The sequence below is a fragment of the Mytilus galloprovincialis genome, chromosome 1 (assembly GCF_965363235.1).
Source record: "Mytilus galloprovincialis chromosome 1, xbMytGall1.hap1.1, whole genome shotgun sequence".
NCBI lineage: Eukaryota > Metazoa > Mollusca > Bivalvia > Mytilida > Mytilidae > Mytilus > Mytilus galloprovincialis.
Window position 1 is genome coordinate 90,554,286 of NC_134838.1, and position 16,335 is coordinate 90,570,620.

Here is a 16,335-nt window from a genome sequence, read left to right on the forward strand (position 1 = left end):
GGCATGTATAAATCTTCAAACCATATACTAGTTATACATGTATCTATTTAAAGATTTGTGTTCTATTTTTAACATCGAAATTGCGGACGTGAAAGAAAACACCATTACAAAAAAAAAAACACCAAAAAACAACGTTAGAATACAAAATGTAGCGATGGATTAATGATCGTGAAACATCGTTTTTGTTTATTTTTAATTTGTTGTAGTCTAAAAACTGTGTATGAATATTAAACTATTGTTCCAGCCGTGAACAAGTTTAATTAATTTAAGTGTATTATAGTTTAGTGCCATCTAATGATCTATGACTGACTGACAGCAGCGGCGAATTTATGACCAGTATTAGTTTATGTGGTTCATTTCCTTTTCTCTAATTTGAAAATATTTTTACTTGTTCCGACTGGTGTGATAATTTTCAAAATATGGGATAAATAGTCTTACCGTACAATACTAAGTTTTTGAATCTTTAGTATTAATGTCCCAAACTTGCACCCCTTCTGCTTATTTTCTGCTATCGATGTCTTTTCCCAGTGAATATAGGGTTTTTGAAAGGACAGTTTTGACATACAACATATAGAATACTTCCGAGACCACACTGTTTTTTCTCATCACAATTATGTAGAAATAGTAGTGAGCAACAGTTTTCACACATGTTTTAACATGTTTAACTGGTTGGCAGATATACAAACTCTACCACCCTACGTCCTGATTTTCATTTTGAAGACCGTCTTCAGGACTGTTTTCATATTCATTTTCAATTTTTAATTTTAGAAAAACAAGTTCATTCTTATAGAAGTTACATACTTTCCGTCAAAATCGTTGACGTGTCCCATCGAAAAGTCGCCGGGTGCAATTTTTACATTGCAAAATCTGGTCAAAGGGACGTAAATCGTACAAAACGTCGCAATATTTCGCGGAATCCGCTAGACGGCGTTCATTTACTGTTATTTGACCTTAAGTACAAACAAACATGGATTTTTTTTTCTCGCAAAATGAATGACAGAATTGCTTTTCTCTGATTGATGACGTCGTTCTATGTCACTATTTGCATCAACTCATAAAGCTCCTAAAATTGTTATTCGATAGCGTATTCTCATACTTTTTGCAATTTTCTTTTTTTACTGAAAGTGTTTTATTTATAAAAAGTAGATATTTTTGGCGTGAAAGATTAGGTACTGTCAAACCTCTATTACTAGACTAGTCTAGTTTTTGGAATTCTAGTGCTGCTTATAAAGATCAGGAAACGTGTAGTTGTTTTTGAAAACATTTTTAAAACTGCGATAGTTTTCGATGGTTAATTTGATATCCTGAATTCGAATTACGGAGGTCGTGAAATTTCAATAATTTTGACTTAATCAGCGCCTCATTATATTGACTACTTATTTCTAGTTAAACTGGAATTAGCATCTTATAAAACCCTAAAAATGTAGCATAATAATACTGAAACAACAACTATTTTTAAAGACCCTAGAAAGACCCAATCCTTAACAGGGACATTTAGTTTTAGTTTTATGAGCAGTTGTTGTCTCGTTGTTGAATGCGAGACCAATGAATTACATTCCGGCGGCGGCGTAACCTATTTGTTTAAAGCTTTATATTTCAGAAGCTGGAAGTCCCAGATGCTGCGTACTTCGTATGCATCCTTATAGTACCAAGTTTCCGTCTGTCATATATGTCCATTGTTTTTGGCCTAGTTAACATGGTTCAGTAAATGCTGACAAAATGTACAGTTTGCTCACTTATTACGAGGAGGATAACTATATTTGGTAAATGGGTTCCTTGCAAGGTCTGCATGTCTGTTAGGTAGGGTTCACCTGACCTCACCATGAATCCGGCAGTGATCAAGGTTAAAGTTGCATTGACAAGTCCATATCCAAGATACTACACGCACTAGGTTTAGTGCATACATTTATTGTAATGTATACTTGTCCAACTGGCAAGTTTTATTTGAACTAATTTTTATAGTTCATTTGACAATGTTTTGTTTGGGGTTTGATCTATTTCTCACATGCTATAGGCAATTATAGTTTAAGTATATATTTTAATGTATGGAATCAGTGTGAGGTTTCCATGTCTGTCTAGTAAAATTGATAATGGAAATGGGGAATGTGCTAAAGAGACAACAACCTGACCATAGAGCAGACTACAGCAGAAGGTCGCCAACAGGTCTTCAATGCAACGAGAAATTCCCGCGACCGAAGGCGTCCCTCAGCTGACCCCCAAACAAGTATATACTAGTTCAGTGATAATGAACGCCTTACTAAACTCCAAATTGTACACAAGAAACTAAAAGCTAAAATAATACAAGAATAACAAAGGCAAGAGGCTCCTGACTTGGGACAGACGCAAAAATGCGGCGGGGTTAAACATGTTTGTGAGATTTCAACCCTCCCCCTATACCTCTAGCCAATGCAGAAAAGTAAAGTAAGTTTTATATGACCTTGACAACTTCATTATAATGGTCAATAATAAGTTATTGTGGTTGTGTAAGTTTATCAGTTACTTTGAGTATGAGGTCAACTATATTTGGTGTCTGAAATGGTTCATCTGATCTTGACTTCATTTTCAGGGATCATTGATAAAGTTAGTGTGATACTTGTATTAATACGTGCTTGTTCGGCTTTAATGTATACATCAACTCTCGGTGATTTGGTCAACCTAATTTGAAGATACAACCAAAAGACCCCAAAAAATTACTTGATGAAATCGCATAATTACCAATTGACATAGCATGCGTCGACGTCACGGGGTAAGCATCTCCTGCTAGCATCCATCACGTCACGTGACCTTCGAATTTGTAGTAAAACTTGAAGGAGTGTGAATAGAACCTTATCGGAGAGTTTACATACCAACTCGTGGATTAAATCAACAATCTACCCCTCATTTGGGAACTATCTCAAAACTTCTGCACCAAGTTGGAACCTTTCACGATTAATTATGGTTAAAAAAAACCAAAACCTTACTTTTCCTAAGAAAAATAATTATATTTAAACCTTCTTCGAGGAAAATAAACCTATACACTTAATTTTACTAACTGACGCATCAAAGATTTGGTTTCAAATGCAACATGATATATCAGAATGTAACGATACGCTGGGCTTGATTCCAAAATGCAGAGGCGGATTTAGGGGGGGGGGGCCAGGGGGCCCGGGCCCCCCCCTTTTTGGGAAAAAATTTGGTTGCTTATATAGGGAATCACTGAAGCGTGACTGGAGCGGGCCCCCTCTTAGGTCAGTCAGTGGGCCCCCACTTATGAAAATTTCTGGATCCGCCACTGAAATGTGCCTTTTTTTCAAAATTCGTAGAAAATTATGTTTCGTCTTTAAATAGTGTTTTCTTCAAATTAATTGATTTGTTTTACCTTCGGTCAAAATATTATGGAGAAATAATGAGTAGATAGACAAATATGTCATTTCTGATTTGTTCCGCCTTTTCATAATTCAACTGTTTTTTTTCACGGATATCAAGGTTGATTTGTTTATAATTGCATTTTCGATCCGATACCTAATATTTTATTGTCAGATCAAAAACTTGACAACCGTTACTTATTGTTTTACAATGATATTTCGTGGTAAACTATGACAGTGTTGATATGGGAATGTACTTTCAAAATTAATACTTGGCTAAAAACAATGACAGTGGTATATTTATAATTGGAGTGCTAAATTAAAAAGAATATGTGAAATATAAAAAAGAAGATGTGGTATGATTGCCAATGAGACAACTGGCCACAAGAGACCAAAATGACACAGACATTAACAACTATAGGTCACCGTACGGCCTTCAACAATGAGCAGAGCCCATACCGCATAGTCAGCTATAAAAGGCCCCGATATGACAATGTAAAACAATTCAAACGAGAAAACTAACCGCCTTATTTGTATAAAAAAATGAACGAAAAACAAATTTTTAACACATAAACAAAAGACAACCACTGAACTACAGGCTCCTGACTTGGGACAGACAAATACATGAAAAATGTGGCGGGGTTAAACATGTTAGCGGGATCCCAACCCTCCCCATAACCTGGGACAGTGGTATAACAGTACAACATAAGAACGAACTATAAAAATCAGTTGAAAAAGGCTTAACTCATCAGATGGACAAAAATACAAGTGGACGTGGCCGGGAACTTGTACATCCCGACAACAAAAAGACACTAGGAACATACCTGATGCCTCGTTCACACGTACATTTAATTCGAATTGAATTCGAATCGAATGCGAATCGAATTCGCTAATCGCGTTAATAATAATGATAATAATAATATCTTTATTTAGAGAGAGTAACTCATTTGGATTACACCAATTTTCAATAAGGCTCTCTTAATACAATAATAATTACATAACAAATAAACAATGCATCAATAATAATGGTAAATAAAGATTATGTACAATTTAAAATACAATAAACAATTATGATATGACATTACAGTAAAAATATGATGGTAATGTTAAAAGTACATAGATTTGTATTTATGTTTAAATTCGGATACTGTATTTGATTTTTTTATTGAATTAGGAAGAGCATTCCACACTTTTGGTCCATTGTACGAGAAACTAGACTTATACAACTCTGTATTTGGTTTTGGAATAATAAAATTATCTGAGGATGAAAATCTCGTATTATATTTTTGGTTTGCAGAGGCTGATACAATAAGACTGGACATATATTCTGGAGCTAAGCCATGTTTTGCCTTATACATTAGTAATGATTTGTGATAAAGTATTCTTTGTGTGATTGGCACAATGTTACATTCGTGAAATAATTCTCTTGAAGGTTTGGTGTAATCATGTTCGTCTAAAATTATTCTTGCTGCCCTTTTTTGCAGTTTTAGTAAACTATCTAATAGAAAGTTATTACAGTTTCCCCATATTGAATAACAATAATCTAAGTGAGGTAAAACGTAAGCGTTATAGTACATTTGTCTAGCTTTATGATTTAAATATTTCTTTATCCGTTTTAGTAAAGCTAAAGAAGAGTTTTTTTTTTTATTATATAATCGATATGAGAAGACCAAGATAGAGATGCATCAATAAAAACACCTAGAACTTTTTCACATGAACTTTCTATAATTTGTTGTCCATTTAAAGCAAGATTAATGTTTTCATTTGATGTAACGGAAAGCTTTTGTTTAGATCCAATGCATATAGCTTTCGTTTTAGATACATTTACAGCCATTTTATTGTCATCACACCAGCGAAAAATATCTTGTAAAACCGTATTAAGTTTTTGACTGATGCAACTTTTGTTTTGTCCAATGACTGATATGGTGCTATCATCAGCAAATAAATCGGTGTTATGATTATGATTAGACAAAGAAAGATCATAAAAATTAAAAACAACACCGGTCCTAATACGGATCCTTGAGGTACACCCGTTTTTTGTTTTTGTACGTCTGATAATGTATTTGAAATAGATACTTTCTGATATCTGTCAGCCAAATATGATGTAAACCAACGTAATGAAGTATAAGCTAATTTGTATTTGTTTAATTTTTGAATAAGCAGTTCATGATTGAGAAGATCAAAGGCTTTTGCTAGATCTAGAAATACGTACTGCTCCAACAAGATCGCCATCATCAATGGCTTTAAGCCATTTATCTATTAAAGCTGTTAAAGCAGTTTGACAAGAACGGTTTGCACGAAAACCTGACTGCATTCTGTACAATAACTTGTATTTATTAAGATATTTTACTAAGTGTGTTTTCACATGTTTTTCAAGGATTTTAGAAATGAGTGGTAAAATTGCAATTGGTCTATAATTAAAAACATCCTGTTTTGAGCCTTTATTCTTATAAACTGGTATGACTTTTGCCAGTTTAAATGAGGATGGAAAAATACATTTTTTGATACTCAGATTAAAAATATGACAAAGTGGTATTGAAATAGCATGAGAAGACATCTTTAAAAATTTTGCACTTATGGTATCAAGGCACACACACTCTTCTTTTTTAACTTCGAATTGATTCGAATTGACGAATTCGAATTAACCAATTCGCATTAGAAACACGTTTTTGTAAATACGAATTAAAAGTTAACCACGTTAGGACAGTAAAGCGAATTTGACGCGCGTTGTAATTCGAATTAGAATTGACGTTAGGACGTAAAACGTTTCGAATGCGAATTAAACTAATTCGAATTAGTTAATGCGATTCGAATTCGAATTACATGTGAACTCAGCATGAGAGTATTGCAGTTATCTGAAAGCTAGTTCAAAGCCACTGACAACTTATTAAAAGATCATGCATCTGATGCCTCGTTCACACGGACATTTAATTCGAATTGATTGTCTGCGAATCGAAATCGGTAATCGCGTTCACACACTCTTCTTTTTCAATTCGAATTGATTCGAATTGGTTAATTCGAATTATCTAATTCGCATTAGAAATACGCTTTTGTGAATACGAATTAAAAGTTAACGTCGTTTGGACAGTAAAGCGAATTCGAAGCGCATTGTAATTCGAATTAGAATTGACGTTAGGACGTAAAACGTTTCGAATGCGAATTAAACTAATTCAAATTAGTTACTGCGAATCGAATTCGAATTACGTGTGAACTCAGCATAAGACTAAACTACCAAACCGTACACATCCAACATCCAATGGATTTAGTATAAAGACGTCATAAACAGTGAGAGAAAAACATTACCTTGTGAAAGATTTGTTACTTAATCTGTTAATCTATCGTTCAAAATCGCTATAATAATTCTCTTGCGCCAATTATAAGTTTGTTCAAATAAATTTTCTAGATAGCATAAATTAAACCCGCAAAAAATAAAGCAATTCATTTGCACCAATAAACGATATATTTCCATGTTAAAAAAAAAACATTTCCCCCACCTCATCTGGTCTTTGGAAAGGAAACAATTTTCTTCGTGTTTCTCTGTGCATAGAAGTTTTAACACACGCAATGTTTCCATTTTAAAAAAACATTATCATCTGTTTTAACTAGCTTTGACGCTATTATCTTCGATGACCTTTTTTCGTTTCTTTGCTAGAAGTCCTTGTAATTTGTTGCTGAAGTTTTATGAACGAATGTGAAACTTTCATCCAGGATTGTAGCATAATATGAATGTCAGTTTTGGTGCACACACTTTCACTGTGCAGTGCCAACCTGTTTCGCCGCTTTTCTTTTAAATGGTTGCCTAAAGTGACAATTTTATACCACAACAATAAATTTCCCTTTGTTTGATTTAGGTAATTAATAACTGAGTCAATCTTGATCTCTTCAGCGTTCCTTGTGTAATTATTTGAAATTTACAGAAATATTTCTCTATATATACATTACATTAGGTATGACAGTTAACTGGCATCTAATTTTGCGCTGTGGTCGATTGCACCACGTCTCCTGTAAGACTTATTCATATCACAATATAGCAACTAATTACATAATCATTAATTATGTAATAATTATGTCATAATGAAATTATCACAATTTGAAAGATTAATCTTTCTTCTCTCTTTTGGTACCTCATTTATAAAATATAAAGAAGGATTCAATGAATTACATCAGTTTAAAGTTGTCTGATTGGTAGTGAAAAAATCTTTGTTTGTGCTACCTTAAACCTCACATTTTTCTATAAACTTCATCATTTACCAGATTATGGAAAGCGATCGATTTTAAAGCATGAAAACCAGAAGAGCCTAAACAGAATAGCCACTTAAAATTAAGTCTATATAAAGAGTAGCTTAAATTATCAAAGACACTGAATCTCTGAAAAAAAACTGCACACATTGTTGACATACAATTTTTTGTTCATATAAACACAGTAGGACAAAGTCACATATAAGTGTTAGCCATGCCACTTAGAACCGTAAAACAGTTGTCAGTATATCAGTATTTAGCATAAAATGTAATCCTATCAAAAGAAAAAGTTAAAAACAACAAATTAAAAACTTAAGTGTGTTAGCTACTATGTTTGTATTCTCATTTTACACTACTACTCTGTGTTCTCTTGCTCTCTTTCTTTCATCACAGCTGTTTGAATAGATTTTTATTAAAATATAAAGAATACGTGTATATAAAACAATTTATTAGGCCGGACATTGATCAAATGAAGAGTTTTTCTCTGATAGACTGAGCAGAGGAGGTGGTGTGATAGGCGAGACTGGAATATCACTAGTCTGCGCTACTGTCACCATTTTTTCTGTTGTCATAGTTCTCTCAATATACTTAAACGAAGAGTTATTTTTCTTCTTTTTGAATGTTTTGGGACAAAAATGTTTTTGAATTATTGAAATCCCACGCACAACCAGTTCTCTTCTAAACAGAAGATATACCCATGGATCTAGGATTTGATTGAATGAAGCAAGTCTTATAACAGTAAGATCAAACAAATTGTTTCTCTCTGTTAATCCTGTCTGTATTATCAGAATACGAATCTGAAATGAAAAAAAAACAATTCTATACTGAACATTATTAGATGAATTTTCTGTCAGATGTAACTTGTAAATAGATGCTTGAGTATAAGATGGATAAGCTTTCAAATGAGAAATGTTTTTCAATTGTCAAAGTCTAATATGGTGATATACACGTAGTCAACTTAATCATGATGACTTGAAATGTTTTTCAATTGTCAAAGTCTAATATGTTGATATACACGTAGTCAACTTAATTATGATGACTTGAAATGCTTTTTAAAAATATATTTACTAGGAAGGCGTCAGAGTAAAAAAAATATAGACGAAACTATTTGGTCTAATATACACGGTATAATTTAGATACAAATGACAGATACCAAATAAAGCCAGGAAATCAAATAAAAGTATCTATATAAATATATGTAATATATTTATATAATTAATTTCGTTTATTTTCTTTCTTTTTTTGTTTCTGTTACTGTTATTGGGTTAAAGCAAATTCCGTTATTGAATTATATTGAACGTTTTATACCCCTTGTTATTGCTCTTATCAAGATTTAAGCCTTTTTTAGTGTGTAAATATCGTTTTAGTGTGCCTGTCCAAGGTCAAGAACATTGCAAGCAGTTGTCTTTTCAGTATGTTCTTTTTCCACTTGGGAAATTTGAGGTCATATCTATACACAACTTTTCTTTAACACTGGCCGATTTAGACAAGACATACTATATAGATCTATATAGCGTAGTAGGTCATTATATATTGATCTTACATAAATCTTTTTGTTCTTTGTGTCGCTGACTTACATATAGCTGTATGTGCAAATATACAATCAAACGCGATTTCAAAGAATTAAATAATGGTACAATTATTTATTTATAAACATCCGTAAAAAAATATTTTATTATCAAACGAATTAACTGATGTTCATTAAAAATAACAGACACGATGACCAAACTAACACAGTATGCTTTAACTTTGCGTGTGAATAAAAGAAGATGTGAAGTATACACAAATGAGACAGTAAACAAACGATATAAAAATGGGAAATGCAGTTTCAAAAACAACCAGTGCCATTTCCCCCTCTAATTAACCATGTATAAAGATTGTATCTGTCACAAATGGTTCTCAAATAAGAAATTCTTTTCATATTGCAGTATAGCACTGAACAAAGAGGTCTTATGTTTTTAATGGTACTTTCCATACAGAAAATTCAAATTACTTGTTTGAAAGTACACATTTTTTTTTTAATTTTGACACGTAAAAATGTATTTCATCTAATAAGATACATCATAGATGTATTACATCTATGGGTACATCGACAATTTTCAAATATCTTGTGATGAAAAGAACACTACCCCCTCCCCTAAAACAAGAAAAAGATAGTATAGCAGTCAATTTCTCGGTATCAAAATTCACACAATCACTCACCATTAAAGGGGCATAACATACGCTGAACACCATCATGACACCCACGAGGAATATGGCCATTTGGACTTCACATTGTATAATGTTTCTGGCGTTTAGACTGCGTGGAGCTTTCTGTCTCATGTTACAAAGAGTTGATATTAAAATAATGTTTAAAACGGCAATGGTAAATATGATTGATATTCCTAAAATTGAAAACAAAATTGCGAATGCCTTTTCACTGGTAGTGTCACCATACATTTCGAAGAAACACCATGATCCAGGAAACTGTTTGACATTCTTCCCAAGACCAATCTTTGGTAATAAAGCAATCATTATAGCAACAAGCCATAACGTTAAAACTATATATGTAGCCTGCTTGTATTTAATTTTTGCATGGTATATGTATGGATGTTTTAGGGCCATGAAACGGTCCAGGGCCATGGCACCTAATGTAAACACGGTTGCAAGTCCAGCAAATATCAACATAATGGAAAAATAATCACACAATGGTTGTCCTCCGAGCCATTTCAAATTATTATTGTAAACCAGTAATGTCACAGGCGATGTCGTCAACGTTCCAAAAAGGTCAGTGAAAGCAAGTGCTGCCACCAAACGGTAAAAGACTGATCGTCTCTGTTCCTTGGGTGATCTACTTAATACAAACAACGCAAGTAAATTTCCGAACACACCAGCAGCAAACATTATGGACGGCACTAGTGATGATACCATTGGTCGCTGTTCCTCGTCTACCGTTCCATTGTTAAACTGATTTCCGGGATCCAAAAAGGAATAGTTTTCCATATTGAGCTGTCAAATCAGCAAAAATCTTTCAATTTACGTACACAGTCAGTAAATCCTTAATATAATCCATTTCCGACTTTGTTTCCTGCAAAATCATTATCTGTACATCAAGTATTGTACGCTGTGTACTTTGTGATTAAATTTCGATAGTTTAAACATAATTTTACACAAATTTCATTGATTTTAATCAAGATTTATAGATAAAACAATCACATGCAATTTTGTAACCTCCAAGCATAAATACTCTCAATTAGGTGAATAAATCTAGGAGCTATACAATTAGCTTTTCAACACATATATTGCATATAATGTGTCATTAAAAATCAATGATTGAAATATGAAATAATATATATAAAAAAAGACACATATTCAATGATATTGACTGATCAAAACATGGTAAGAGAAATTGTGCTTATTGTATAATACTATATTCGCCTATTCTGTTATTTTGTATAATGTCATGCAATATATATATAATTTAAATTTTTTCCAAATGATAAAAATCACAGGGCAGATCAAGAAAATTATAATTGAATGGATTGCCAGCGTTGTAGGTTCTAGCCTTGTTTGACCGATTTTGAACCAAATAAAAACCCGTAAAAGCCTTCTCCATCCGCTTGAATACATCAAGTCACAAAGACGAATTAGGAGTTTTCCTTTAAGTAAAAGAACTCAAACAAAAATAAATGCCTACCATGTTTTCATTGTGTGAATGTCATTAATCTTTAAGTAAATGATCCGACTAGTTTACATAATGAATTGTCTTTTAAATGATATAATCATTTGTGTTATGCATAAATGAAAGTTAATTCATACTTGTGGTTCTTAAATGTGCAAGGTCAGTTTGTGTTATTCCTTTCGCAAGATATTATATAACTTTCACCAGAGACGTATACTATGCCTATGCTTTCACCAAAAGTTGTAATTGTTTTTTTACAAATAATCGAAAATAATTTAAAGAATGGAAGCATACGAATACTTACATTTCATTGATTTCGGTAAGAGATGAATTCCGTCCATTTGGGTCCATGTTGTCTTTTTAATACCAATGGTCATTCTAAAGGTAAATGGATTAAAATTAATGTTAAACAAGTTAAAATACGTATCCCATGTTTAAAGCTTTTAACACCTGCAATCACAGAGAAACTGTAAGGTTATGAAATATTTTGGGGGGATTTTATATGTTGACGTCTAAGCTAAGCTGCTAATGACACAATAGAACAAATTAACCTCTTTTAATTCTTTTCGTTATAACATAAACATTTACAGTTGTCGTAATTAACACTCTTATTCTTATTCCTCATTTGATATGTCTAAATACTTATAACCTTTTTTTGTAAAAAGGTTAAAAGTTTAAAAAAAAAAAATAAACAAATTAAACATAAATGTATTTCCTATATTTTTTCACTATTTACATCCCACCATGGATATTCACTATGGATGTTCCTACAAACAATATATTATGTAGATCTCGCATACGCATTGGTCGTCGTTGTTGGATATTAAAAGTAAATATGATTAATACGAGCCTACCAATTTTAAAGAAGGTTAGGAATACCTACATGTTGTTATGTTTGTTTGTGTTCATGAAGTTAATATCGTCTGATCCTTTTTTTATCACGATGTACAAATATAATTTTACTTCATTAAAAATCGATGAGCAATTGCAGAAACATGGGACAGTTTTTGATACGTTTGTTTTTAATTTTCAGGAACCAAATTTTCATACCTTTGGGAAATTTAAGAGACAATTCAGCTGCAATGTAAACTCATCAGTTGTATGCACACAAACTGATGACGATTATCGCAATTGGGATTAACATTAACGGCAAGATAAATTATTCCTCAGAATACCGATGAAATTCGGAGAATACAATTAAGAAAGTGTAATGGAAGTTAAACGAAGGCATACAACCAGAGACATATAATACAATTCATTTATCGTTACTTAGATTCTACTAGAGTTGTGAATCTCTTGTATTATATGTCTACGATACAACCATTCAAAACTGCATATTTTCGTCGTATACAACATTAGGGTGTTATCAGCCAAATAAATATCCTTGCTGGTTGACTGCATATTTTTTCAAGAGGGTGTTTAGGTAATAAGTCCCAAAACATCACTCTGTTTTTTGTGTATCGTATTCTAAATAATTACCTTGAGTAATATTATAGACCTATAGAATTTATGTACACATTATTATAAAAGTAAATGTTATTTTAAAGTATTAGAACATGTTCTTTAAATTAAAAGATTTTCATTTTATGTAAAAATCGATTTCTTAATACAATATGGCAGCCGGCCTGTGAAATTGACCGTCCTTAATAAACTGTCATGTTAATTATAGGACAATTTTCATCCATGTAGGTGTCATGCTAATGTTAACATTGGGTCAAACAACTTTCACCAAATCATACTTAATTTGCAGCAATTACTTTTCGAAATTGTCTTACAATGATGGCATAATGAGACAAAATCTAGCACAATTAGTTCTACAGTTAAATTTTAACATCTCATTGATGAAGTCAACATACAAATGCATATATAAGTACATTAGTCAGTTTGTACTTTTACCAGAGCTATAAAACCAAATAATACTTACGACTTCACCAGTCATTCGTTGTTGATACATTTAAACAGTTTTCAAACTAAATTGTAAAGATTTGAGATACACTGTTATATAAAGGAAGACTGCTGTGGTATTTGAAAGTAAACCAGCCAAGCATGAATATGTTTTTTTTAAAACACGACACTTGAACTAAACGGTTTTGTTTAGGTCTTTACAGTCACTGGACATAATTATTCAACATTAACCTATTAACTTTTTGTTCATTTTATTAGAAAAACGAAAGTTTAGCATTTCGACCCGAAGACGACAAATCCTGTTTATAATATTTGAGGTGTAAAAATTAGAATAATTGAAAATTAACATCCGTTTGACATTACATGGAATTGAGATCATAATTAATTAATATCTTTGATTTGTGAAGCAAAAAAGTATGAGCACTACATATTTTTTTCTGCGAATTTCATTTAAAACCAGTCGTGCAAAGTATACCCCATACATGATTAATTAGAAATGCAGGACAAATTCCATATCAGTGGGTATTATACTATATATAAATTCAAAGTATTAAACACACCAGAATTCCCAAAATGTAAGAAAGAGATATATATATCTACATAAACGCATTCTTATCAATTCAACATTAATAGTGAATCTGTTGTCTTTTATTACCTAGATAGAATTTTTCATGATAATCTTCATTTCTAAATTTATGACATCCTTTCGTTCATATAGTTTTCTCCCATACCTTTGGGTCCTTTTTATGGAATGGAGACATTTCTAAATTAGAAGGACATGCACGTGTTGATTTCTGATCGTCATTCCCTACGCATTTACCACTCTGCTTAGGCGTCCGTAATTATCATAAGATGGCTTGTAGACGTGAGCAGAACAAGATGCTAACGGAAAAAGAAGTAAAATTAACAAAAATATCGAACTCCGAGTAAAACTCTAAATGGGAAGTCCCTACAAATGGCAAAATCATATTAAGTGCAGTCTTGTAGAGCATGTATGGAAAGGATATGAACTCTGTGCCGGAGATTGAATAGCACGTTGAAATAAAAATATCGAGGTTTTTGCGTATGAATATCGTAAAACCGGCAGAACGACATACCATCTAGCACTCTTTGAGGCTAGTTATAATATGATGGATTGATATCCAACTGAATCGACATTTTTATGTTCCAATTCAAAACACAGCTTTCATTCCGAAATTTATTTCAATGCGGATAAAAGGAGTAAGTTTATAATTTATAATGCTACAGAGATTGACAACGAAAACATATGACTATTCCATATTGAGTTATATACATTACGTAATGTTAACACTACATTACGTAAAGACAAAATATCATCAAGTAATAATAAAACAACATAATGTGATATCAGAGTACCACAAACGACAGAACCCTAACTTCATCTTTCCAGTTTATCAAACACTTTGGGGTTTTATTCATCCAAATACGTATTTTATTTCATTGAAAATAAACCCATCATAGATACCAGGATTAAATTTTGTATTTACGCCAGACGTGCGTCTCATCTTCAAAAGAAATCATAGTCGTATACAATTATTGCAAATTTGTTTCAGAGTACCATATACGACAGCTGTGGCGTCCATAGTATACCATGTTTACAAGCTAAGGACATTTATGTAGAACCCTAACTTAATCTTACTAGTACATCAAATACTTCGGGATTGTATTTTATTGAAATTCTAGTCCTATACAGTTATTGCAAATCTTTTCAAATTTGGAAATGCATCTTTTCTTGTCCGGGATTTATAGTTATATCAGCTCTTCAAACTTTGTATATTCGGTTTTGTATTTTCAGATATGTATAGGAATCGAGTAACAGGGACATTATCTATCGGAATGCGTGCAATAAAATTGGTCTAGAGAAATCAAATTATTCGCTTTTTACTTTACCCTTAAAACAATTTTCCATACCTTTGCTAATAATAACATCAAATAGTTTATTTTATTATATAAACATTTGACTCCCCTATTCTTACATGTCGTGAGTACAAACTAAAATTGAGAATGGAAATGGGGAATGTGCCAAAGAGACAATAACCCGACCATAGAACAGACAACAGCAGAAGGTCACCAACAGGTCTTCAATGCAACGAGAAATTCTCGCACCCGGAGGCGTCCTTCAGCTGGCCCCTAAACAAATATATACTGGTTCAGTGATAATGAACCCCATACTAAACTCCAAATTGTACACAAGAAACTAAAAGTTAAAATAATACAAGACTAACAAAGGCCAGAGGCTCCTGACTTGGGACAGGCGCAAAAAAGCGGCGGGGTTAAACATGTTTGTGAGATCTTTAAACAATTGTTTAAAGAAGCTTATATATAGATATAAGAAGATGTGGTATGAGAACAACTCTCCATCCAAGTCACAATTTATAAAAGTAAACCATAATAGCACGGTCTTCAACATGGATCCTTGGCTAACACCGAACAGCAAGCTATGACCCCAAAAAATGACAATGTTTAATTAAGGTGTTGTCATGTTTAAGATTGTACATCGACTTAATGTCGTTGATGTATTATTCACCAATTCTGCAACGTTTTACTTTAATGAAAAAACAGATGTCTTCACAGATATAAAAATAATTGTCCTGTCTGAGCGAAATTAACAAATTGACCATCATTATTCAGAATCGAGTAACAATGACATGAGAACAATATAAACGTTACTGCAATGACATACTTTGTATCGGAAGATGTCGTGATAGATATACTCAATTGTGTCCGAACGAAGACAAGGGTTTCAATACTGAAACTTGGTATATTCTTTCGTTCAAACCTTGATTTGGATTCGGAGTATTCCCTTTTAAGATGAAGCAAATTGATACTGATAATTTAATCATACTTTAATTAAGCTAGTCCTACATGAAATTTATTGTAAAATGTGTGATAGCGACTTACTTGTAAGTGTGAACTGAATAATTGATCCTCTAACTAAGTAGATTGTCATCCTTCCGTGTCTAGTTGATAAATGATTGGAATTGATATTTGAATTTACTTAACATTAACAATAATCTATTTACCTAAACTCTAGTTTTTCATGACAATCAAAATTGATCATCACAATTGATTAGAATAACATCAGATCATTGGAGCAGCATTTTCAAAAAGTAGCAAATGATGTCCTTAGAACTGAAGAAGAATGGTCTGCTGACAAAATCCTTA

The 16,335-nt window shown here is 32.4% G+C and overlaps 1 protein-coding gene across 2 annotated transcripts; it reads right to left on the reverse strand.

The window, feature by feature from the left end:
* Positions 1–8,014: 8,014 nt before the first annotated feature.
* On the reverse strand, positions 8,015–13,232 carry LOC143044364 (prostaglandin E2 receptor EP4 subtype-like). 2 transcript variants are annotated; one of them, XM_076216334.1, is made up of 4 exons: positions 13,169–13,232; positions 11,549–11,622; positions 9,786–10,650; positions 8,015–8,380 (listed from the first exon to the last, which is right to left on the reverse strand). In XM_076216334.1, the coding sequence occupies exons 3-4, from the start codon at positions 10,563–10,565 to the stop codon at positions 8,033–8,035; spliced, it is 1,128 nt and encodes a 375-aa protein (XP_076072449.1). In that variant the 5' UTR covers positions 10,566–10,650; positions 11,549–11,622; positions 13,169–13,232; the 3' UTR covers positions 8,015–8,032. The 2 variants fall into 2 exon arrangements, with proteins under 2 accessions (XP_076072449.1, XP_076072438.1); XM_076216323.1 differs by lacking the exon at positions 13,169–13,232 and having other exon boundaries at positions 11,549–11,843.
* Between the last annotated feature and the right edge of the window lie 3,103 nt (positions 13,233–16,335).

Excerpts from the sequence above, each read along its gene's own strand:
- LOC143044364 (XM_076216334.1), bottom strand. The coding sequence starts at position 10,565 with ATGGAAAACTATTCCTTTTTGGATCCCGGAAATCAGTTTAACAATGGA. Across the intron at positions 8,381-9,785 it reads TATGTTATGCCCCTTTAATG|ATTCGTATTCTGATAATACA; the intron begins GTGAGTGATTGT and ends TTTTCATTTCAG.